At 41.3% G+C, this 24,091-nt stretch overlaps 1 protein-coding gene and 1 pseudogene across 1 annotated transcript; both read right to left on the bottom strand.

The window, feature by feature from the left end:
• Window positions 1-548: 548 nt before the first annotated feature.
• On the bottom strand, window positions 549-5,114 carry LOC134454345 (extracellular calcium-sensing receptor-like; annotated as a pseudogene).
• A 4,034-nt stretch (window positions 5,115-9,148) lies between these two features.
• LOC134454337 (extracellular calcium-sensing receptor) lies at window positions 9,149-13,071 on the bottom strand. Its single transcript, XM_063205292.1, has 6 exons — window positions 12,866-13,071; window positions 12,359-12,647; window positions 11,260-12,081; window positions 10,916-11,143; window positions 10,418-10,541; window positions 9,149-10,059 (listed from the first exon to the last, which is right to left on the bottom strand). The coding sequence occupies exons 1-6, from the start codon at window positions 13,069-13,071 to the stop codon at window positions 9,149-9,151; spliced, it is 2,580 nt and encodes an 859-aa protein (XP_063061362.1).
• Between the last annotated feature and the right edge of the window lie 11,020 nt (window positions 13,072-24,091).

The raw sequence follows: 24,091 nt of genomic DNA, 5'->3' as shown, positions 1-24,091 counted from the left end.
AGCGAGTCATTGAGATGGGCTTAGCACATTGACTTCGCCCAGATACATTTAAAAATATACTCTGCTGCCAGGCTAATGATTCAGAACATCTAATTTCAATTTTGTGAATTTTAGTAGTATTGCCCCCATTGTCCACCAAAGGCTCACTCTTGTGTTTTAAAACAAGTAGAATTTTCAGAAAAAATGACAAATCATCTGCAAATGAATTGCAGTTAGTTCATTTTGTGTTGTATGCATCTTCAGAAAAACACACGGCCTAGATCATATGATGTTTTACCATAATTAGATATCTTTATTTTATTATTAGAATTTTGTCTGATTTCTCTCTGCAAATGTATACAGTACACAGGACATACACAATAGGCATTGGATTCCTTCCTCAAAAAATGTATATCACATTAATATAGATACAAATGGTATATGAAAATTCATTTGATGAACAGTCTGTGAAATAACACATTTTAATTTAAGGACATCAGAGAAACATACTGTATGTCTGCATTTGTTTCATAAGTATGCTGCAACATCACACAGGGCAGGCTATGCAATCAGATACCTTTTGTTGTCACTTTCCCCATGACATGTCTCTTTGTGTTTTTCTCTGGTTTAAATAAAATTATATAACACTTTGGAATAAATATACAGAAAAGCATTCCATAACTAGATGCTAAAATTGCAAATATCTCCACGGCTACAGTAAATTTACCAGGAGAGCTGACATAAGCTGGAATGAAAGTGATCCAGACCGCACAGAATATTAACATACTGAATGTGATGAATTTGGCCTCGTTGAAGTTATCTGGTAATTTGCGAGCCAGAAAAGCCAAAAAGAAACACAGGAAAGCAAGTAATCCAATGTAACCTAATATGGCCCAGAATCCTATTGGTGAACCCACATCACATTCTAGAATGATTTTATCTTTGTAGCTTTGCATATTCTTGTAAGGGAATGGGGGTGATATAGTCAACCAGAGCACACATATGAGGACTTGTATGAGAGTGAAGCCAAGAACACTGAGTCTCTGTTGCAGAGGCCCAAACCACTTCATGACATTACTGCCTGGAAGAGTGGCTCTGAAGGCCATTAACACCACTATCGTTTTCCCCAGAACACAGGAGATGCAGAGAACAAAGGTGATCCCAAACGCTGTGTGACGCAACATGCAGGACCACTCAGAGGGCCGACCAATGAAAGTAAGAGAACAGAGGAAGCAGAGAGTCAGGGAGAAGAGCAACAGGAAGCTCAGTTCCGAGTTGTTTGCTCTCACAATAGGCGTTTGCCTGAATTGGAAGAAAATTAAGCCTATTATTATAGTTAAACACCCTCCAAACACAGAGAATGTCACAAGCAGTATTCCCATCAGCTCTTTGAATGTTAAGTATTCAGTATTTTTCAAATCACACCGAGTTCTGTCTTCATTCGACTTGAATTCAGGTGGACAGGACAAACATGTGACTGCATCTGAAAGGACAAAGACATTGAATGTTGGAATAGTGACCATTTTGAGATATCTAATCAGTGTGGCAAGCGTGACTTTTCCACAGAGTAACATTAACACGATAAGTGTAAAAGACAGAAGCCGTGCTGTCTCACTTGTGGTGTTACTGAATTCACCATCTGCGCAACGGAGGCAGTCGAAGCAACAGATGGGCTTTCCCTTTACAAACGCCCTGCGAGTCCCCGGCAGACAGCTCTCACTGCAGATGGACCTGGGCACCTAGTAAAACACAAGCACATAATACTACATGTTTGAGACATCTTCCTATATACATAAAAGATGTGAAAAATGTATACACATTACAATCTAAAATCATTGTAAATTAGAGGTTCATGAGGAGTCACATAATCCCAACTCATAAATCACATCACAATCTCATCATCACAATCTCACAGTCATAAGACATAATATTATCTTTTGCCACCTTCTGCTCTGAAACTGACATGCACATACTAGCCCAGGCCCTGCTGGAAACACACCTCACACACAACTCGCATTTCTGTGCATTCACTGTCATACAATGGCTGCATTCAGTTCATACACTGTTGTAGGACTCACAGCGTACATCAGTTTGAGAACAGTTGGTGAGAAAATACTTTCTGCATACAGTGCGTGGACAGTCAAAAAAACATGAGGCGCACACAAGGCTTTCAAGGGAAAAAAATGTGTATTGTAGCCGAAAAATTACAGAAGAAGTAATCGGAAAAGGCTGGAGCTACAGACGTTTCGGACCTAGTCCATTATCAATGTCTCCAGTAGCACATACAGTGCATACAGTACATATCTGTAGTACATGCACTGTATACTGTATTAGTGTTGCACCGATACCATTTTTTGGCCCCGATACGATACCCGATACCTGGCTGTGCAGCATTGGCCGATACCGATACCATACCGATACCATCCTATTTGAAATGTATATATATGAAGGGCTGTAGTGCATACTACTTGGATGTAAAATCATTGCATGGCTTTGTCAGGCTGCTGCCTACCTTTGTGAAACAGGAAAAAGACTAATACAAAGTGAATCCAGCAAAACTTTTTATACTTTTTAAAAACCTCTATGAAATAACTAATTTCAAGGCTGTTTAAGTGTCCTACAAGCACCTGTAAATGGTATCGGTGCCTTATTTGTTGGAACTCGACGATACCGATACCACCATTTTAGTACCGATCCACCGATACTGGTATCGGTATCGGTGCAACACTATACTGTATATTTAGTATTTTGTTCGGTGCCTATTAGACTGTATACCTCCTCTTTGCCTCCGGCCCAGACGGCACTGACACCGTCCTCCATCATGAACTGCTCGCCGTCCCGTAGCGAGGCGTCATAAATGCCGATGGACTCAAACGTGATGGTGCCAGCCGCGTTGATCTGCCAGTTTACCAGGGAGTAGCGGGCAGCTGGGTCTCCCTGCTCGTCAAAAGACACTCTCTCCTGTTGCTTTGTGGTGAAATTCACCTGGGTGAGATAGTGTAACACCTGAAATCATATCAGAGGTGTGTTTTTAACTTTCATGTATTATTCATCAAAGCACACTAAGGCTATGTAACAACTATGTGAAATGTGCTACAATAAAATGTGACAACTTAATTTGCAGACATTGGATTTTTGTTATTAGAAAAGAACTTCCTAAGGGCATGAGGGATCAGCAAACCTGCCATGGTTCAATTTTCCTTTTGTTTGCACAGGACTGATTTGCCAATTGTCCCCATCCACTCTCGCAAGCGAGCAGTTGCTCCAGTGCATACGCCACAGCGTACACAGCCTTGTAAATGTTGTTGAGCAGGCTGGCATCTGATACGTCTGTGAAGCGGGTGTCAATGGCCCCCAGGGATTCCTTCCCTGTGCACGCCGCCTTAACCCTGCTGCTGCTGCTGCTGCTGCTGCTGCCGTCTGCAGACTCGAAGCTGCAGTCAAACAGGCTCTCCCACATCTCCACCAGGCCCCTGTTCCCGGGCCGCCGCGAGGGCTGGGTAGCCAGCATGAACTCCTGCAGGCCCGGGATGACGGCGTTGGGCACGGCAAATCCCACGGCCCCGCCAACCACCGCGTAGTTCATCTCCGTGGCCACGTAGCGGTACGTGATCCAGCCCTCGCTGCCGACCCACTGGAAGCCGGTGACGTTCTGGAGGAACAGCTCCTTGAGCAGGATGTCAAGGTCGTTGCCGTCGGCGAACGCCACAATGACGCGAGAGGTGGACGATTTGATGGTGTTGACCACCTCGAGGAACTTCTCGCGTGGGTCTGTCCGGTAGATGGCCACTGAGTATTCGACACAGACGCCCTCTTTCTCGGCGGCGCTGAGGAATGTGGCCATGCCTCCATTACCGTAGTCACTCCTGCTCCTGATGGCGCCGACCCAGGTCCAGCCAAAGTGCTTGACCAGCTTGGCCAGGGCTCTGCTCTGGTAGTAGTCACTGGGGATGGTCCTGAAGAAGGAGGGGAACTCTCTCCTGTTGCTCAGACAGGCACACGTGGCTGAGTGACTCAGCTGCAGTGATACAGAAACGCAAGCCAAAAAAGAAAGCATAAACAGTTAATTTCAATGTATATACAATTTAACACCATAAACCTTCAAAATAAATGTTCTAATTAACAAAATATTAAAACAAACTTAAAGGATAATTTTAGCCGATTTCAACATGCAGTTGTAATGCTCACACTACACTGGACTGAGAATATATTTTTTCCTTCTGCCTTTTCTGAGATCCTTGTCATTGTAATGGGTGCAGAGTTTGTTACTATTTTAAAAAAAAAAAACATCTTGATTCATTCCCAAAAACATCCAAAAGGTAATGCAACATCAGCAGATAACTAGCAAACAGCGACAACTTTTGGGAAAATATTTGGAGTAGGCTTATGTTAAGAAGGCTTTTAAGGTAAACAAAATCTGCCCCCATTAGAATAGCTCAGAGTCGAAAAATGCAGAATCAGCGGACACTGACAAGTCAAGGGTAGCGTGAGCAATACAACAGCATATTAAAATTGTCAGAAGCGCTCCTTTAACTAAAAAAAACAAACAAAAAATGTCTTTGGCTACAAATTTTAACAACACATACTTGACATGTAACTAGAAAATACACTATTTTATGTCATACAGTAGTAACAGACATATCTGTGTATATTCATACATGAACATGAAAGTAGTAACAGACATATCTGGGCACATTCATACATGAACAAGTAAGTCAGAAAAAAGAGACACAGAAAGCACATACAACAAATTAACACCACAGTCAGGTAAAACAACATGCACATGTTTAAACAGGTCACTGGTAGGGTTTTAGACATGTGTGTCATCATGGAGGTGGCTTTCCCTGCATGGTCACAGTGCTCACCACTGGAATGTGAAATGGCCCCATGGTTCTAGCAATGCCAATAGTGGCGGTAGAAGTGGTCTCCCCTATCACTGCGTGGACAGTGTCGGGTCTAACACAGTTCTCTGATGACACAGGGCCGTTCATCAGGGCAAGAGATGCCCCCACAGACAGGGGGATACTGGGGCACGAGCCAAATATCTTGTAGCCCAGCGTGAAGCCGGGCAAGAACTCTGTATTGTTGTTAATCTCCTCAATAGTGAAAATCATAGTCATAGCATATTGCAGCTCGCCAAGATCAAGTCTGTGGAAAGAAAAACAGAGATATTAAAATACATCGTACAAGACAGTGTTGATAAACAGTACTATTTATTTCAAGCACTACCATCTTACCCTTCACATTTTGCATGTCCAGGGTCAACCTGAAGTGACGGGGTCACACCTGTTGGGTTTTGGTGAAATGAAAAAATGCCTCCAATATTAACATCGCCTTCTTTTGAAAAATGAAGGAGCTCTTGAGACCCATAGGCTCTGCATGCATGTGTTGCACTAAGCAGTGTACTACACACAATGAAATACACTAACATCTCTTTAGCCATTGACTGTGTCTACCAGGCAACAGCCAACCCCACTCATGCCTGGGGTCTCCTTATATTATCCAAATCCACCGCAAGACGTGGAGAGCAACGTTGACCTGAATAGGGTGTCATCGCTTCTCAGCCAATTGTAATAGAAGGCACGATGACTGACAGAACTATGGACCAATCAGGTACTGTCCTGAAGTTCCTTCACTGAATGTTGTTCAACATTATCATAGAACTAGCACTTATACATTTTTTGTATTTCTTTAGAAACCATTGTGCCAATGCATTCCATGATTCAATTGAAACAGCCTCCATTTCAGGGATGCTTGAAAGAGGTCATCAGGCTAAAAAAGAAATCTGTCATCAGATTTTTTTTATTTATCAAAAGATTATCAAAGTGGTTGTTACCATTAAATTAAGAGTTTTCATTCAAAGGTATGGTTATCTCTGGATAGTGCTGTGATTTCACATCTAGGCTTTAGCCATCATTAGCCATTTTTGAGTCTTTCAAGTTTGTGAAAATATGATTACATACCCAAGTTGCGGTCATTTTGATGTACGACACCAGATCTAGGGAGCTTATCCAGACGACTCCACAAAGCTTTGAAAATTGGGAGCTCCAATGGACCATACACTTTTGCCATGTGTGGTTGTACGCGAAGCCGCTGCTGTTGTGGCAGTTTTGTTCTTTTATGTGATTCCTACTGGCACCCTCCTGCTTAAAGGTAAACAATATCTAGCTAATTTGTGTGCTTTTGTTCTCAGCCACCTGTGTTGCCTTTGTTGTTTGATCACGTTCAACAGGAAGTTCTCTGACAGGTGACGACGATTGAAATCACCTTTGACCTCTGCGTTTCCTGTGTTCTGTCTGATGGCAGCTGTCATGGTATTTAGTGGCAAGTGGTGGTGGGGTTTCTCAGTGGGGGGTTTTCACAGACACCTTTGCATTGGTATTGGTAGTCTTGGTATTATGAAGAAACAACGTTGGCACATACTGTAGATCAGGGGTCCCCAAACTAAGGCCCGGGGGCTGTATGCGGCCCGCCACCCCCCTTTGACCGGCCCTCCACCTCTCTGCACCTCACCATTTGAACTGGCCCAAAGAAGCAATCCTCACAGAAAAAAAATAATGATAAAATATATTTTTTAAATATTTTATTTTGTTTATCAACAGGCCTTCCTACAGTTTAATTTTCACTAACCTAGTGTGAATCACCAGAAGTTTCTTGTCTTGATAGTTTCTCATCTGTAATATAAACAGGCCTGCCATTTCTATTGTATCACTCATAAACTGTCAATCACCATATTTTTCTAACCTTATTTTTACATGGATATTAGGAATTAAACGGAATACCTGTGGTATCTCAAATTAAAACACATGTGAAGTACTCACTTCGTTAGCAAATCACTTGTCATTTTGTGCTAGAAATGATGGCTATAACAGCCCACATGATTGATCCCGGCCCCTGATCACAGTCAGGAAAGATAATGTGGCCCCCAGAGAAAAAAGTTTGGGGACCCCTGCTGTAGATAGTGGAGTAGAGTAGAGTACTTTTATTAATCTAGAGGGAAATTAAGGTGTCTGACAATTTTAGATATATAGATACAAGACATACACAGAAAGACCTAATATACTGTACATAATTGCATATTGCAGTAAACATATAGCAAAAATCTGGGTATAGCAAAATGCCTTACATCAGTTAACATACACACACCCATGCACTCTCTCTTACTCACACTCTCACACACACACACACACCATCTTTCTCTTACTCACACTGATAGGCAGACATGTTGGCTAGAGGTAATTAGTGACATCACCAGTGTTTATTGCAGATACAAAAGTAATACAAGACAGAACGTAGCAAACACAAGAGTGAAATGACATACATGTTGACATGCATGTAGACTATCAAGCATCATAAAGTATAAAGTACATATATGTCGTTGTGACCCAGTACCACCTATGGTAGTAGTGCTCTTGTTGAACAATGATTCTTTTTACATTACATTACATTTAGCTGACACTTTTATCCAATTTGACTTAGTTATTTAGGTACTGGGTATTGGTTACAGGTTCTGGAGCAATGTGTAGTTTGGTGCCTTACTCAAGGGCACTTCAGCCATGGATGAAGGTGCTGGTTAGGGTGAGATTTGAACCGGCAACCCTTTGATCTTAAAGGGACAGTTTGGTCAATTTCAACATGCAGTTGTATTGCTCACGCTACCTTTGACTTGTCAGTACCTGGTGATGCCACATTTTTCGGCTCAGCCCTTTCCGAGATATGAGCAATTGTAATGGGGGCAGCGTTTGTTTACATTTTTAAAAAATGAAACATAGGCCAACTCCAAATATTTTCCCAAACGGTACTGCTGTTTGCTAGTTGTTTGCTGATGTTTTATAACCTTTTGGATGTTTTTGGGAATAAATAAAAATGTTTTGTTGAAATGTAAACAAAGAGCTGCCCCCATTAATGACCAGGATCTCGGAAACGGCTGAAGAAGAAGAAAAAAAAAATCTCAGGCACCGACAAGTCCAGAGTAGTGTGAGCATTACAACTGCATGTTGAAATTGACCAAACTGTCCCTTTAAGGCTAGCACTCTAACCATTGAGTCATGGCTGACCCACATGGGTCTTCAACTAGAGGTCACGACCCCGTCAAAATATGACCCTGTCAAAATATGTTCATGGCATTTCCATGTAAAAGGTAATATGGCCAATATTACCTTTCGCAAGGAAATGCAATGAACATATTTTGACAGGTAAAACAAATGAAATGCAAATAAGATAAAATCAGGGCTATATGCTTTGTTTGTTTTTTAGTCTTGTCTTTGTATAATGTTGTAATTGACTGTATGTCCAAGTGTTTGTTGTATAGCTTCCTTGGGGCAATAAAGGTGTTCATTCTACTCATACAAGAAACAATGCAACTTTAAGGTCAGCCAACACTAGAAATGAAAAGGTCACAATGGCCTGTGACAACTCCTTCCTTAGCCAAGGACTTGGATCACTTTTAATGACATGCTTGATCAATTTCCAATCATAGCCAACTTGTAAAAATGGGCTGTAGAAAAGCCAGAGTGATTTTTCAAGTGCAGTGGTGGGGAATTTAAATGATTATGCATGTTTTCCACAGCACCTTGTCAGTGGCCCAGAGCGATGAGGTTGGCCGGCCGTTTTTTCTTATTCCTCATCTGTTTTCACACTGTTCAGGGTTTATTCACACAGTGTGTTGCAAACTTATATACATTGTATTCTGGGACTTACTACTTACTAATAAATAGAAATCTAGGCCTACTAGGTCCTTACTAAGGTTATTATTAGTAATAAATCCCTTATTGTGCATGAACAAGACATTGTATGTGTGTGTGTGGGGGGGTGTTATATTTTTATTCAATTGGACAGTTTGAGATGGTGACACACAGCAAGTGGGAGAGAGATCAGGAAATGATCTCGGGCCCGAATGGAACCCGAGTCCCCGGAGTGACATTGCAGTGCCCTTCCGATTGAGCCATGGCAGGGCCGCACGCACACACTTTAAATTGCCAAGTAAGTCTGTGTTTAGATGTTTAATTTTGTTTAAAAACTGTATTATAACAAATAATAATAATAATAATAATAATAATAATAATAATAATATAATGTTTCAGCAGTACAATCCAAAGTGTGTGAAAGCCATTTAAATGACTCAAATGCAGTTCATTAAAGGTGGTCTGCCTGTGTTTTTGTCTGTTTGTCATTGGGATTTCACATGTGCTTTACCCATTACATGTTTCTTTGTATTCCTATCTGGTTTGAATAAGATTATGTAACATTTAGGGAGAAATATGCAAAAAAGGAGACCAAAACTAGATGCTAGCATGGCAAATATCTCTACAGCTACAGTAAACTTTCCAGGGGAGCTGACGTAAGCTGGAATAAAAGTGATCCAGACTGCACAGAATATCAGCATACTGAACGTGATGAATTTGGCCTCATTGAAGTTATCTGGTAGTTTACGAGCCAAAAAAGCTAGAATGAAACAGAGGGCAGCAAGGAGTCCAATGTATCCCAGCACAGCCCAGAAACCAATGGCTGACCCAAGGCGACATTCCAGTATGATTTTATTACTGGAGTAGGCCATGTTTTTGTAAGGGACTGGGGGAGCCAGTGATATCCACAGGGCACAAATGATCACTTGCACAAGAGTGCAACAGAGCACGCTTAGTCTCTGAAAGGGCAGTGAACACTGAGGAACACCCGTCCCTGGCACAGAGGCCTTAAAAGCCATGACAACGGTCATGTTCTTAGTCAAAACACAGGACAGGCAGAGAGCAAAAGTGATCCCGAAGGCTGTGTGCCTTAGCCTGCAAGACCACTCAGAGGGCTGGCCAATGAATGTGAGTGAACAGAGAAAACAAAGGGTGAGGGAGAACAAGAGCAAGAAGCTGAGCTCTAAATTACTGGCTTTGACGAGGGGTGTGTCGATGAAACAAAAGAACACAACTGCCACGGCGATGGTGAAGCACGCCCCGGCGAGTGAGAACGTAGTCAGGATGATGCCCATGTTCTCGGTGAAAGAGAGGAACTCTGTTTGCTTTGGAGTGCAGCGGCTGCGGTCTTCATTGGACCAGAACTTCAGCGAACACTTTGTGCATTCAGTTGAATCTGCAACAGTACATATAGTACATTGTCATCACAAGATACAGTGACAGCAACAGCACACAATTGCTACGTTTACATAAGACATTTAATTCGGAATCAGCTGACTTTAATTCCGAAATAAAGCTTAATTTCATTTTGAAAACGTCATGTAAACACCTCTTAATTCGGAATTAAAGGAAAGAGCAAAGTCAACTCGACAGAACTATTTAAATTCGGAATTATTCATTCGTAATTAAAAACATCATGTGAACAAAGTGATTGTCATCACGAGATAGTGACATGTTTTCCGATTGAACACGTCTTCTGATGTTTGAAGGTATTATATTATATTATATTGTATTACATTATATTTTTCTCTTACCCACTGTACTGCTGATCTCTCCATCAGCACACCGCACACAGGAGAAGCAGCAAACAGGCCTTCCTCGGATCACTGCCTGCCGATATCCTGGTAGGCAGCTCTCGCTGCACACAGACCTTGGTCTCTGGAACACAGTTAATGCAATGGTCAAGTTGAAGGCTATGGTATGTCAGACACTTGTACATTATGTTTTGGCACAGAGTACTGTAAATAGAAATGTACAAATAATGGGCCCATCGAAATGTCCCTGCATTACTTCATGGCACCCTAGAAGGAGGTGTCCCTTCATTTGTTCCACAGCATATTTAATGATTTAAATATTTAAATTATGTAAAAATATATTAAAAATGTAAATATATATATTTTTAAATACCCTTCAGCCAAAACAATGTTGTTGCTGCAAACTCGATACGACTTTTTACTCAGCCACAAATATACTTACTTATATGCATTTCATAAAAATACATGAGATGGAGACACACTCATAATTGTACCTACTGACTTGGTATCGCCAGCCCAAACGATATCGACGCTATTCATGGCAAACTGGTGACCTTCAGGCAGCGAGGCATCATACTCCCCAACGGTCACAAACACTGTGTCTCCAGCTGCCGTTTTCTGCCAGTTTACCAACTCGTATCTGGCAGCTGGGTCTCCATTTTGGTCAAAATAGACATCCTCTCCAGAAGGCATGGAAAAATTCACCCCATGCAAATAACGTAATACCTGAATTTGAAAAATGAATCATCAATATTTATGTTTCATTTTATTTTATTTATTAATTGTATCTTTTTCTTTACTGGTCAAAGACAGAACTCTAATATTAACATGCAAACCCTTACCTGACCTGGCTTAACATTTTCTCTCAGTTTACACTCTCTGTTCTGTGTGCTGTTATCTGAGCGGTGCTCATCACCTGTGCAGCCCAAAAGGTTTTGCACCGCATGGGCCACCGTGTACACGGCCTTATACACATTATTAGAGATCCTTAGCTCTGAAACGTCAGTGAAGGGATTTTTAAGCTCTGCCAGGTTTTCCGAACCTGAACATTGCCTCGGGAATTTTGTCTCACTTTCTCCGGACAACTTGCATTGGAATGCCGTCTCCCAGAATTCCCTCACAACGGAGCTGTTTTCCGACAGGCTGACTTTCAAGAGAAAGTCGCTAAGGCCGGGAATCGTGGACCTGCTAATGGTGAAGCCGAGGGCCCCGCTGATGACCCTGGCCGTCCTGCGTGTGGCGAGGTGCCTGGCTGTGATCCAGGACTCGCTGGCTATCCACTGCAGTCCCGTGACGTTCTGGAGTAGGGCCTCCTCCAGTAGCACCTCCATCTCGCTCTGAGCCAGAAAGGCCACCAGGACCCGAGCTGTGCCCGTCTTGATCAGCTCGACCACGCTGGAGATCCGCTCGCGAGAGCTGGTCCTCAGGATGGCCTCCGAGTACTCCACACACACTCCCTCCCTCTGGGCAGCCTCCAAGAACGTGGCCATGCCGTTGTTTCCGTAGTCGTTGTCGCTTCTCACGGCCCCGACCCAGGTCCAACCAAAGTGCTTGACCAGCTTGGCCAGGGCTCTGCTCTGGTAGTAGTCGCTGGGGATGGTCCTGAAGAAGGAAGGGAACTCTCTCCTGTTGCTCAGACAGGCACACGTGGCAAAATGGCTAATCTGTTGGCGGGGTTTAAAAAAATGCATAAATCTTGACACGAATTTATATTTAATAATAAAAAAAAACAGTTAATAATGATACAAGTGCAAGCATGTTTTGAGATAGGTTTCTCCGCAGGCTTCAAAAAGTAAAAGTTTTCTTTTATGTCTTCATTCTGTCTGAGTCGACTCAACTTTGTTCCTGTGTGTCTGTGTGCTCAATTAGTTACATTATTATTAGACAGGACTTTTTTTTCTTTCTGAGGCTGTTATGACACCTCTGTTTCAGATACATTACCACAGGTATTTTGAAGGGTCCCGTTGTCCTGGAGAGCACAATAGTAGAGGAAGACTCAGACTCTCCTATAATGGCATGCACTGCTGACTGTCCAGAGCATGATGCCTCCATTGTGGCGTCTTGCCCATTCATTAAAGCCATGGCTAACCTTATGGACAGTAGTGTTGAGCCACAGCTGTCATATATTTTATAACCTATGGATACGTTAGGAAGTAAAGTGCTGCTATTGTTTATCTCTTCAATGGCGAAAATCATTGTCTGAGCAAAGCGGAATTCTCTGAAGTTTATGCTGGAAAAAAGAGGGAAAACATCAAAGGAATTATACTGTACATGTTAGTAATATTACACTTCATAACATTATTATCACATCTCATGGCAATAGTCAGACTTAAATTACATCGGTTATTGCAGTGACACACAGTGAAATACAATGACACATTACACATTTTACATACATTTGCACATTACATTGAAATGCAAGTTTTTGATAAACATCAAAAGGCAAACCTAGAGCACTGGACAGGTGCAGGTTTCTCTGTGAAGGTTATGTGGGGATGTGTGATTTTGCTGTGAATTGAGAAGGCGCCTCCAATCACCACATCCCCTTCTCTCGATAGCAAAGGTGCCTCTGGCATCCCCATCAGGTGGCAGACAGGGTGTGATGCCTTTGCCAATGAAGCGTAAACCAGGAGGAGAATAGCAAAGACAGACATCGAGTTTCCCACTTTGACAGATGGACTGGGGGACCCTGCCTGCACACACCCTTATGAATAGCCAGATGCTGACGTTGTTGAGGTAACCTCAGCTCCCATACACTCCCACACCCCACACACACCTTCATCCTAAGTGGATTCCACTTTTTGTCATAGACAAATTATTTGAGATTTTAGAATGGATTAAATATGGCATGTTGCATGTTGTTTCGTAGAGCATCTTAAAATATCAGCATTGCAGGACAAGGTGACTATTTTCAGGGCCTTCCATAACAGGACGTAGACTTTTCAAATCAAGCATGCAGTATGGCCCTATGTACCTGTCCCTGCTGTGTCCACATGTGTTTGAACAGCGCAGCGGAAAATGTAAATCTGCAAGTCTTTCACATTTGGCTAACGCATGGCAATTCAAATGAAATGACTCTCTTAGGAAACAGGTGTGCAGGTTCCAGCTCATTTATACTGCTAACAAATCAGTACACATACAGTACAGTAAGTCACTTGGAGACAGTTGGAGGCAAAAGGTAAGGAATGGGGCGAATACAAGTACATTTTTACACTTTTAATGTTTACTCTTGACTGTTTTTTTTTTGCTTTTTTAAAAACACCTTACTTGAGTTTCAGTATGAAATGGTTATGTACAGTATTTACAAGGCAGTTATCCAAAGCAACTTATAACACTCAGGGCTCTCAAGTTTTGAAGATTGTTTGGAGTGAGATTTAGATAAATAAATAAATGGGGATTGGCATCGACCCATCATCACCCATCGACAATAGGTTTCCCTTCAACCCAGCTAGTTAAAAACTTTGATTAGACCAAATACACTATGTATTCAATATGCTTAATCCTAACCAGTGCTCGAGTTGTAAAATAGCCTATAAGCAGCTGGGGATGGTCAGAAATTGATTCTAATTATTGGTGGTTTGGGGGTTTCTCCCCCGAGAAATTTTTGAAAATGTATTTGTTGAAAGTGCAATTTTAGCACAATGTGAAGAAGGGATGTATATTTTATAGGGAGGTGATTTTTGATGATTTTGATTGAGGGGGATGATTTGCTCAAATGAGTGTGTCACACTCTCAAAGAGTGAGACTTGAGAGCCCTGTAACACTAGAACTACATATTTCTTTCATGTAGGCTTAAAGGACCAATTTGGTGGTTTACAACATCCAGCTTTATTGCCCAAGCTACCCATGACCTAGCAATAGCGAAAAAGCAAAACATTTTCATCCAACCCTGACAGTGTTGCTTGCATTTTACAACTTTACATTGTGTTTGAACGTCTTAACGCACTCCAATAATCACCCCAAAAATATGCAACATCAGCAGACACCTTACAACACTATACTGTAGTGTGTATGACACAGGAAGAGTGGAAAAGTGTTTAAAACAATGTGTTAACAAGCAAGCAAGCAAGCATCTTCCGGTAGTCCAAAGTCCAAGTCCATCCGTCGAGCGCATATCCTCACGAAAACCCACGTTTTGCAGACAGAAATGTATTCCAGCATTTTAGTTTTTCATTTCATACATACATTTCATACTCCCCCTCCCCCTCCACCCCCATAGATATTGACATATACATTGTATATTGAGATATAGCAAACACTAATCGAAATAATCGTTTTTCTCAATATCGCCCAGCCCTACTGTGTAGCACCGCACAGCTTCTCGCTAGGTCTAGGAGAGCGCACATTGGGTTCATTTTCAGGAGGCATGGCCTTATTTTACCTGTCCTTCAAAACCGCTCTCTGTCCATCATGTATATCATGATCAAGACAATTGATTAACATTTTGACTGGTCATTATTTCTAGGTCATCATGACCAGGATCTCAACAACCTCAAACTTCACCAGCGCCACCAACACGACTTCAGACTTGGACTACTACTACTCCTACTACTGCATCGGAGTGCCCGTTTCTACCGGGATTTGGGCTGGCATCACTGCACTCTGTGCTTTTGTGGGTGTGCCTGCCAGCGCATGGCTCCTATGGGTGTTCGTTCAAAAGCAGCGCATGACCAATGATGTCTACATGCTTAACCTCACCGTCATGGACCTGATCTTCAATGCTTATGAAATACCATGCATGGTTAATTACATGGTGTGGAGGAATCCAATCGCTAGTGCGCTCAGTGACATTCTGTATAATTTGAACATACTTGGAAGACCGCTATTCATGGCATGTTTCAGTGTGGACTGTTTCATGGCTGCGGTTTTCCCCATTACCTACATGAAGATGAAGCGTTTGAGATACAGATTGGTGCCCTGTTTGGCGATCTGGGGGTTCACACTATGCATAGGCATACTAAATATCTCACGAGAAAACAGGTTTCTCCTATTCTACACCAGTTTTTATCTTCTTGCTGTTCCAACCATTGTGATCTGTGACCTCGCTATCCTTCACACACTGACCAAACGAGATCCTTCTGGAAGGAGTGGCGTCCATCCACAGAAGCAGAAGGCTCTGCAGGCCATCATCATCAGTCTGGTCATGACTGTGGTGTGCTACCTCCCTTTAATTATTGGTTTTCCTCTCTTGGCCTTCATGCACAGTAGTGGGGAGGTGCAGTGTGTAATTCAAAGCATAATTTTTACTGCACCGACGGTTGGAGCAGCGCTAATGCCTCTGCTTGCACTGCACAGCCAGGGCAGGCTGAGAGGCCTGCTGCAGTGTTTACATGTCTCTGGGTCCTGAGGGCAGCTAGAATAGCACACAACCAGAGCTGGATATATCATATAGCATACAGGGAATATTCCTGGTGGGCTGGCAGTACTTGGAGGTGTCATAAATTTCCCCCTTTCAGACTGGCCCTTCAAAGATGGGGTGGCCGAGTGCACTAGCATTAACATTAACATTAGCATTAGGAGGTAGCATTAACACTAACACTACCAACATTAGCATTAATGGTAGCATTAATACTAACTTTAGCACTAGCATTACTGTTAACATTAACGTTAGCATTCACATTATCAATTAGAATTAGCTTGACTGTCATGACCTTGTAACCCCCCGAAATAAAAATGGAGTCTCTATGACCTTCGATTTACGAGATAGTGAAGAAAAACAAATTAGCATTAATTAGCATGAACAATTAGCATTAACATGGCTGGCGTATTGCTATGACCTCTCAAAAACAAAAATGGAGTTTCTACAACGTTCGTTTCACGAGATATTAAAGATTAAAGAATTCCACTTTTCCTGCAGTTCATTTGCCTACCACATGTTGGTGCTATACCAAAATATAATTTCAGGCATATAGAAAAGTTTGTAGTCATATGCATATGCATACACAAGTGCCTTTGCACTGTCACTGCAAACTGAAATGGTGGCCAACTTCCTGTTTTGAATAGATAGCTAAATTCATTGAGCCGCCATATTGTCAAATTACAAGATATCAAAAAGTTACATTCAGCAAAATTCATCATCGTCTATGTCTTGAGCTCATGTAGGACAAAAATAAGACTGCTGTTCTGTTCTGCTGTAAGGTTTCTGACGAGTGTTTCAAAAACCAACGTATGAAACATGGGGAAAAATGGCAAATTTTCTCACTTCCTGGCCATATCATTGTAGGCCTATACCTTTTTTGTTCGCCTTAGTGAGATACACACCGCAAAAAAGTACAGAACCACTGTTTAAATTCATGCATGGCAACCCCCTCAAAAATGGCTCAACATGTGGGGAGAAGACAAAAAAAAACATTGCAAGAACAATAGGGCCTCGCGCCTTCGTTGCCTGGGCCCTAATAATAATAGTAATGTAATAATAATACAGCTAGGCCTCCTTCCAACATAGGTAACTTATCTGAGTAACCAGTAGACCAGTGTTAGTCCATGAGCCAGACCACCGATCGCAATTGAAAGGATGGGCAAAGTCTTGCTGGTATTTTATTATTGCTATATATGTCCAGTTTTTGAATTGGTATGATAACCTTTGCAGAACAGTAGCTTTAGGCCTATCATATTTATCATGCATTTCTTATTTGAACCATTTTACACTAAAAACGCCTAGGCTAATTTGCTAATATCTTGATAAATTGAACATAAAAATGACTCTGAGGTAAATATATTCATTGGAAAAGTTGTTATACAAAATTCTTAGATAGTTCAAAGGGCACATTACACATATTTCCCACTTAATTTAGTTCAGGCCCCCATTTTCACTGACTTTCATTTAAAAATGAGGGTTTATTTCTCAAGAGTGAAAATACAGGTGGGTTTTATATTACAAGTTTCCTTAAAAGTTATCTTTCATTATCCAAACGAAGTGTAATGTACTTAAATGTGAACTAATTTACATACACACTAATTTTATATGTAGACAAAGACCTAATGGATGAAGTAGAGACAACACTTTTTACACTGACTAAGGGTGTTTGGAGAGGATAAAGTCCCTTTTTGTACCATGCTGTTGTTGAGAGTGCACCACACTATACAATCCAGTGACATGCACAGACATTTTTGGGGGCAGGTGCTCAAGGTCGGGGCGGGGGGCATATGGAACTTCCAGTTTCCTTGCTAGGTTAGAGCAGGAGTGGGGAGCCGTTTTCATTCGTGGGCCACTTCAAGTTTTATAAAAGGCTGCACTATGAACGCAAATCAGGATTTCCCCCTGCAGTTTCGGCCTATATTGAAGGTGGGCACCTTCACAACAGACCCCAGCTCCACAAGGTCCCCTGAAAACATAACTTAATTGTATTGCAAATTAAATTTCTGAGAGTTCTTTACAAAGCATGTCAAATTCCATGTGAAACTGCATAAGATTAAAATTACATCAGGGGCCGTAAACGGCCCTTGAGACATAAGTTACATTCCCCACCCTTGTATTATAAACTATATTATATCAGGGCGAATTGTCACATACTTTTGATCTCAAGAATTTCTACCGTATGATCATGCCAATATGGAACACATTGTGACAAAATAAAAAGGGAACTTTCAAAATGGCCCTTTTTTTCGTCCAATACTGTGAAGGCAGGTGCTGTAGCACCACCAAGTCCGTTCCTAGATCTGTGCATGCCTATGATACAATCACTTGGGTTTGGAAATCTAACAGTAAAAGTTAAGTCCCAAATCAACAGACTGACCCGCTGTGCACTGAAAGTAGTGGGGGTGAGGGATCACCCCACCTTCCAAGCAACATACTGTATGAGGAGTCCAGAGAGCAGGCCAGTAACGGGGAATAACAGATTACATGTTTCATGATTACGTTATTAACAATCAAAAAATTGAAGAGTTGCATTCCCTTACAGTTACTGCTTCAGTGTCTGGTAATCAAAGTACATTTACTATGTGAAAATAAGTGGTGGTTTCTAGATTCATATGCTATGTTACTCTCAAATTTTGATCATTCCACACATTATCAGAAACACAGAGAAAACACATAATGTGCATGCGTGTTGGTGTGGCAGTGTCTGTGTGTCTGTGCCTGAGAGATGGAGTTGATTCTATGATTCTGCTTGCATTTGTCTCCTTCTTCTCAAATATACAGTATATATTTAAAAATATATACGTATACACTTTTAGTGGTGATATTCCTGATATACTGACAAGGGACCACCTTACTTAAGTTATTTAACCTCCAGTAATTGCATTTGCTCAAATTACTGTAATTGAGTACTTTGATGAGTAACTTGTAATTTCCAAAGTAGTTATTAAAATGGGTGATTTTATTTTTACTCAAAATACAATTTGGCCCAAGTACCTTGAGTACTGAGGAAGGCAAAATTGAAATAAAGGGGAAAATCTGTCAGACATGAAGGGAAATTGTGTGTTATTACCATTTACCATAAATTATCTATTTTGGACTAATCTATTGGATGACTCTCTAGGGCCCGCCGGCCCCATACCATTAGTCCGACAGCCCATAGACGGTACACAATAGAGTTGCAATCAACTGGCTGAGAATAGTAGAGCACACACCATAGATCTGAGGGAGTAGCAACGCAGCCTGAAAACTGTTTTTTTTTTAGAAGATATACAAGACTTATTATTTATTAACAAAACTTATTCATGAATTTAATCTCACAACTGGGAATTAAATGAAATCCACCAGACTATTTCCTTTGGTAGGCTTCCCCGCCTTTGAAATTGAAGGTCCCAGACCAAAACACAATGAAATCCAGACCCCTAAATTCAGAGTAATGGTCTGTTGTATCAATGAGCTGACCCTAGGCCTGCAACTTTGCCACACCAGGGCACACAGAATTTTGTTGTCACGATCGCCAGGTTATTGGAAGATGACATGTGTCGAGATAGACAGAGGTCACGAATGGTGCTATTAAGGAAAGCGATAGAAAGACAAACTGAAAGTAACTAACTTCTACTCAAATTACATTTTTTGTAAGTTTTTTTTTTTAACTCTTACTCAAGTAGATCTTTAAAGAGGTAATTTTACTTCTACTTTGAGTAGAAGTTGAACCAAGTAATGGTATTTTACTATTTTTACTTCATTACGTTTTTTAGTATTCTTTCCACCTCTGATAACCTCCTACTGCAAATGAGCCTGGCGACAGGCCAATTCACTCTTGGCTGAAAACGCTCAACTACATTATAACAACATTGCTAACAATGCAGGAAGTCTTAGGTAACCGATTAAGACTTGGCCATTACCATTTGGTGGCAATAAGGTTATAACAGAGGGACAGCCGGGGTACACCACGTGACAGTTTTCTTGAACTACTTTGTATCCAGTGCGAGTACCACCGAGCCACCAGGTTATGTGATAGGGAATATCTTAACATGAAATACAAATTTTCTAATGAAAGGGGGAAGACGCTAGGGCTACAATAGAAAAATAATGTAAAGTAAATACAAAAAATAATCATAAAAACACAAAAGGACAGTGCAGTCCGTGGAAAGCTCAGAGCCTTAAAGCTCACGATGAGATCAGAGCTCTTTCAAACAGTTTTTCATAAGCCAGGACAGGACTTGGAGCTGTCCATGGATGTATTTATGAAGCATTTAGGTTCCAACTCTACATAGGATCGACAAATACGTAGAACATAAATACAACCCTCCACCAGCTTTTCTGCACTTATCATGGAGAGTGTGAATCAAGCCAACTTCCACCATGTGAGGACTGCCTCCTCATGCATGCTATGTTTGCCAACTATCAGGCTGGCATCTTGAGAGCAAGTCTTCAGCAGCATCCACAAATCCCAAGCCCACTTGACCATGGCTGGGCCAACTGTGAAAATGACCAGCTCACTATACAGTGGATGTGGCAATCTCCAGCCCCTGAAGCAGTGCTACAACTGATGTGTTGCAAGTGCAGCCATCAATGTAAACTGCCAGATTGCCAATGTCTGAGAAGTAGCTAAAAATGCACAACCCTCTAAAAACTTCAGACATGCGTATATGAAGAGGATAATCACGGTGACATATTTACAGATGCTTACTGGACTGAGTCAGATCTTGAAGACTGAAATAATGGTCTTTAGTTTATTTTAATATGGTTAATGCGTATTTGTTCATGGTGTTTGTTCATGTTATTCTTGCTATTGCAGGACAAGTTTAATAATAAAAAAAAAAACCACATTTTATCACATTTTGTCATTCACATATTGCTTAGGTGATTATTAGGTCTATTGGTATGGTCTAACAACCTTTTTAGGGTCTTGATTGAAGGGAAAGCAAATGTAGGGAGGAAATGTAAGCACCCTGTGTGGTCAACAAACTGCATAATAACGAAGAACAACAATACAGTTTTCACATTTCCGTTTTACTGGTCCACCATTTCAACGCATGATCTTTCACTAACTACCTCTTTGCAATGGTTATCATGCCATATTAATGCACAGTATATTTTTTATCACATGTTAGTATGTTTGTTCATTATGTTTTTTGGTGTTGTTTTGCTGTTGGAGGAAAAGTAAAAAAAAAAAAAAGTAAAAAAGAAGGAAAAAAACGGATTTCATATGTTCACATTTTGTCATTCACATATTGCTGAGGTGATTCTATGAGGCCTATTAGTGTGGTCTAACAACCCCTGTAGGGTCTTAATAGAAGGGAAAGCATCCTTGAGGTAATTCAAGCACCTTGTGTGGTCAACAAACTACATAATAGCAAAGAACCACAATACCGATTTTCACATTTCCATTTTACTGGTCCACCATTTCAACACATGATAACTACCAAAAAGCTACCTGTTTGCAATGGTTATCATGCCAAACTGTTTACTTGAGATGTCCAAGAAGTCAAAAAAACATATTAGAACTTGCCCACCCGTTCGATTGCGAGAGGTTAATTTTTGGTTCCTGGCTCAAGGCCTATGTATTTGCATTATTTTCAGTAACACCTCTTTAGGTGCATTAGTATAGGTGCAATGGAGTAAATGATGGAACAGCTACGTATGTAATATCATGTGCTAGTGTTGTACTTACACCATCAATTTACTTTTACTTTTGACATATTTGAATAAATGCTATATCTATGTTAACATTTTCCTCATGTGAGGAAAGGGCATGTCTTTATCTTTATTGTTGCTGCCTCCTGTCACCAACACTGTTCATTTCATTATTAAAGGAGAAATCCAATCAAATACCAAAATACTGTGTGGCCCTCATTTCAATAGCCTTTGACATTACTGAGGTACGTACATGGAAAGGGGAAAAGCCATTGTGATTTTGTGGGACAACAGTGAACTGCTATGGTTTGGAGGCAGGGACAATGTGCTCATTAACTGTTGGCCCACATTTTGATTACAACATAGTTACAGCATTGTCAGTCCAAATGCCATATAAATTGATTATACAACAAGACTTTAAAGGAACTGATTCAACAGAAGTGAAGGTATCGATGCGCTGCACAGAAAGTGTTACTATGCCTGTCTTTGTCATACGCAATTTCCAAAAAGCCATGTTTCAATTTCTGCAACTGAACTTTGTTTCATATCAGTGGTCATATAAACCTGTAAACAGGACAAATGTGGGAGACTTTGGTCCCATCTAAGTACAGCCCTGAAACTTACTGTTGGCCATGCTAAGTCTTGCCATGACTGCTAACAGGAGTGACAGCGCGTCTGACTGACTAGGAGGGCGCCCAGGGCTCTGAAAGATACGTATCATCTCATCTCACTTCTGAAAAATGACACACAATAAAGAAGCTATTGAACAAAATAAAAAAAAACATTGGAAAATATTCAAATCAAATCAAAATTAAATGGGTACACTTACAGAATTCACAACAGGTCATTGTCAAAATCTAATCCAAAGTTAGTCAATAGCACTATATAGATCAATGCCAGAAAATAATCACTTCTAAGCTAGGCAGATTTGGACCCACACTGAAAATGTTCTGAGGATCCATTTACAGATCCGCTGTCTTTCAGATGGGCAAATGAACAAAAAAAGCTGCCTATAAACCACTCAACCAACCAAACACCCAACACAGATGAAAACATAACCGACTTGACGAGGTAATAATTAGCCACAAGAAAGTAAGTGGCCATACTGTATGGTTTGTATGCTGTGTCAAACCAACCAAACAAAGGTGAATACAAGGTGAGTGTGTACTATTTTCAGGGCCTTGCATAACACAGCAGACTATTCAAATAAACCATGCAGTATGGACCTATATACCTTCCCTGCTCTTTGCATGCTGTATCCACATGTGTTTGAATGGAGCAGCGGAAAATGTAAATGTGTAAATCTTTCACACCTGGCGATTCAAATCAAATGTCTCTCTTAGGAAACAGGTGTGCAGGTTCCAGCTCATTTATACTGCTAACAAAGCAGGACACATACAGTACAGTAAGTCACTTGGAGACAGTTGGAGGCAAAAGGTAAGGAATGGGGTGAATAAATACAAATACATTTTTATACTTTTAATGTTTACCCTTGACTGTTTTTTTGCTTTTTTAAAAACACCTTCCTTGAGTTTCAGTAGGGTTATGCATTTACAAGGCAGTTATCCAAAGCAACTTATAATACCAGATCTACATATTTCCGTTCATCCAATTGTATATTGGTTACATGACCCACGCTTGCCAAAACATTAGCGGCACACATTATTTGAATTTAGACCTGCTTAACAATAACATGACTCGCTAGACCTGTGTAGCTCCGCACAGCATTGCAAGCTCCACTCATTGCATTCATTTTCAGAGTACATGGCCTTATTCTACCATTTGTCTATCCTTGCCAACAGCAATTTCCTTCAAAACTGTTCTTTGTGCAGGTTGCCATGGTCAAGGCAGTTGATAAATAGCCCTGCCATGGCCTAACCGTAGGGCACTGGGTTACTACGCCAGCGACTCGGGTTCGTTTCTGGCTCGGGTCATTTGCCGATCCTTCTCTGTCTCTCTCTCCCTACTCATTTCCTGTCTCTCCTCCACTGTCCTGTCAAAACCAAAGGCAAGACAGTTGATTAACATTTTGACAGTTTATTTTAGGTCATCATGACCAGGATCTCAACAACCTCGAACTTCACCAGCGCCACCAACACGACTTTAGACTTGGACTACTACTACCACTACTGCATGGGAGTGCCCGTTGCTACGGGGATTTGGGCTGGCATCAGTGCACTCTGTGCTGTTGTGGGTGTGCCTGCCAGCGCATGGCTCCTGTGGGTGCTTGTTCAAAAACAGCGCAGTGGCATGTCTAACGATGTCTATATGCTCAACCTCACTGTCATGGACCTAATCTTCAATACTTACGACATACCAGGCATGGTCAATTACGTTATGTGGAGGAATCCAAATGTTAGTATGTTTACCCGCTTTCTGTATAGTTTGAACATACTTGGAAGACCACTATTTGTGGCCTGTTTTAGTGTGGACTGTTTCATGGCTGCGGTTTTCCCCATTACCTACATGAAGATGAAGCGTTTGAGATACAAACTGGTGCCCTGTTTGGCGATCTGGGGGTTCACACTATGCATAGGCGCACTCAATATCTTTGAAGGAAGCTCGTTCATCCAATTCTACACAGGTTTTTATCTTCTTGCTGTTCCAACCACGGTGATCTGTGACCTCGCTATCCTTCACACACTGACCAAACGAGATCCTTCTGGAAGGAGTGGCGT

Source organism: Engraulis encrasicolus, chromosome 8 (assembly GCF_034702125.1).
Source record: "Engraulis encrasicolus isolate BLACKSEA-1 chromosome 8, IST_EnEncr_1.0, whole genome shotgun sequence".
Classification (NCBI taxonomy): Eukaryota; Metazoa; Chordata; class Actinopteri; order Clupeiformes; family Engraulidae; genus Engraulis; species Engraulis encrasicolus.
This window is presented reverse-complemented; position numbering and strand designations above follow the sequence as displayed.

What these genes read in the sequence shown, in the direction of transcription:
- LOC134454337 (XM_063205292.1), bottom strand. Translation starts at nt 13,071, where the DNA reads ATGTCTGTCTTTGCTATTCTCCTCCTGGTTTACGCTTCATTGGCAAAG. An exon ending in GCACCTGTCCAGTGCTCTAG is followed by an intron (nt 12,648 to 12,865) that starts GTTTGCCTTTTG and finishes TCTTTTTTCCAG; the next exon opens with CATAAACTTCAGAGAATTCC. An exon ending in AGAGATCAGCAGTACAGTGG is followed by an intron (nt 10,060 to 10,417) that starts GTAAGAGAAAAA and finishes GTACTGTTGCAG; the next exon opens with ATTCAACTGAATGCACAAAG.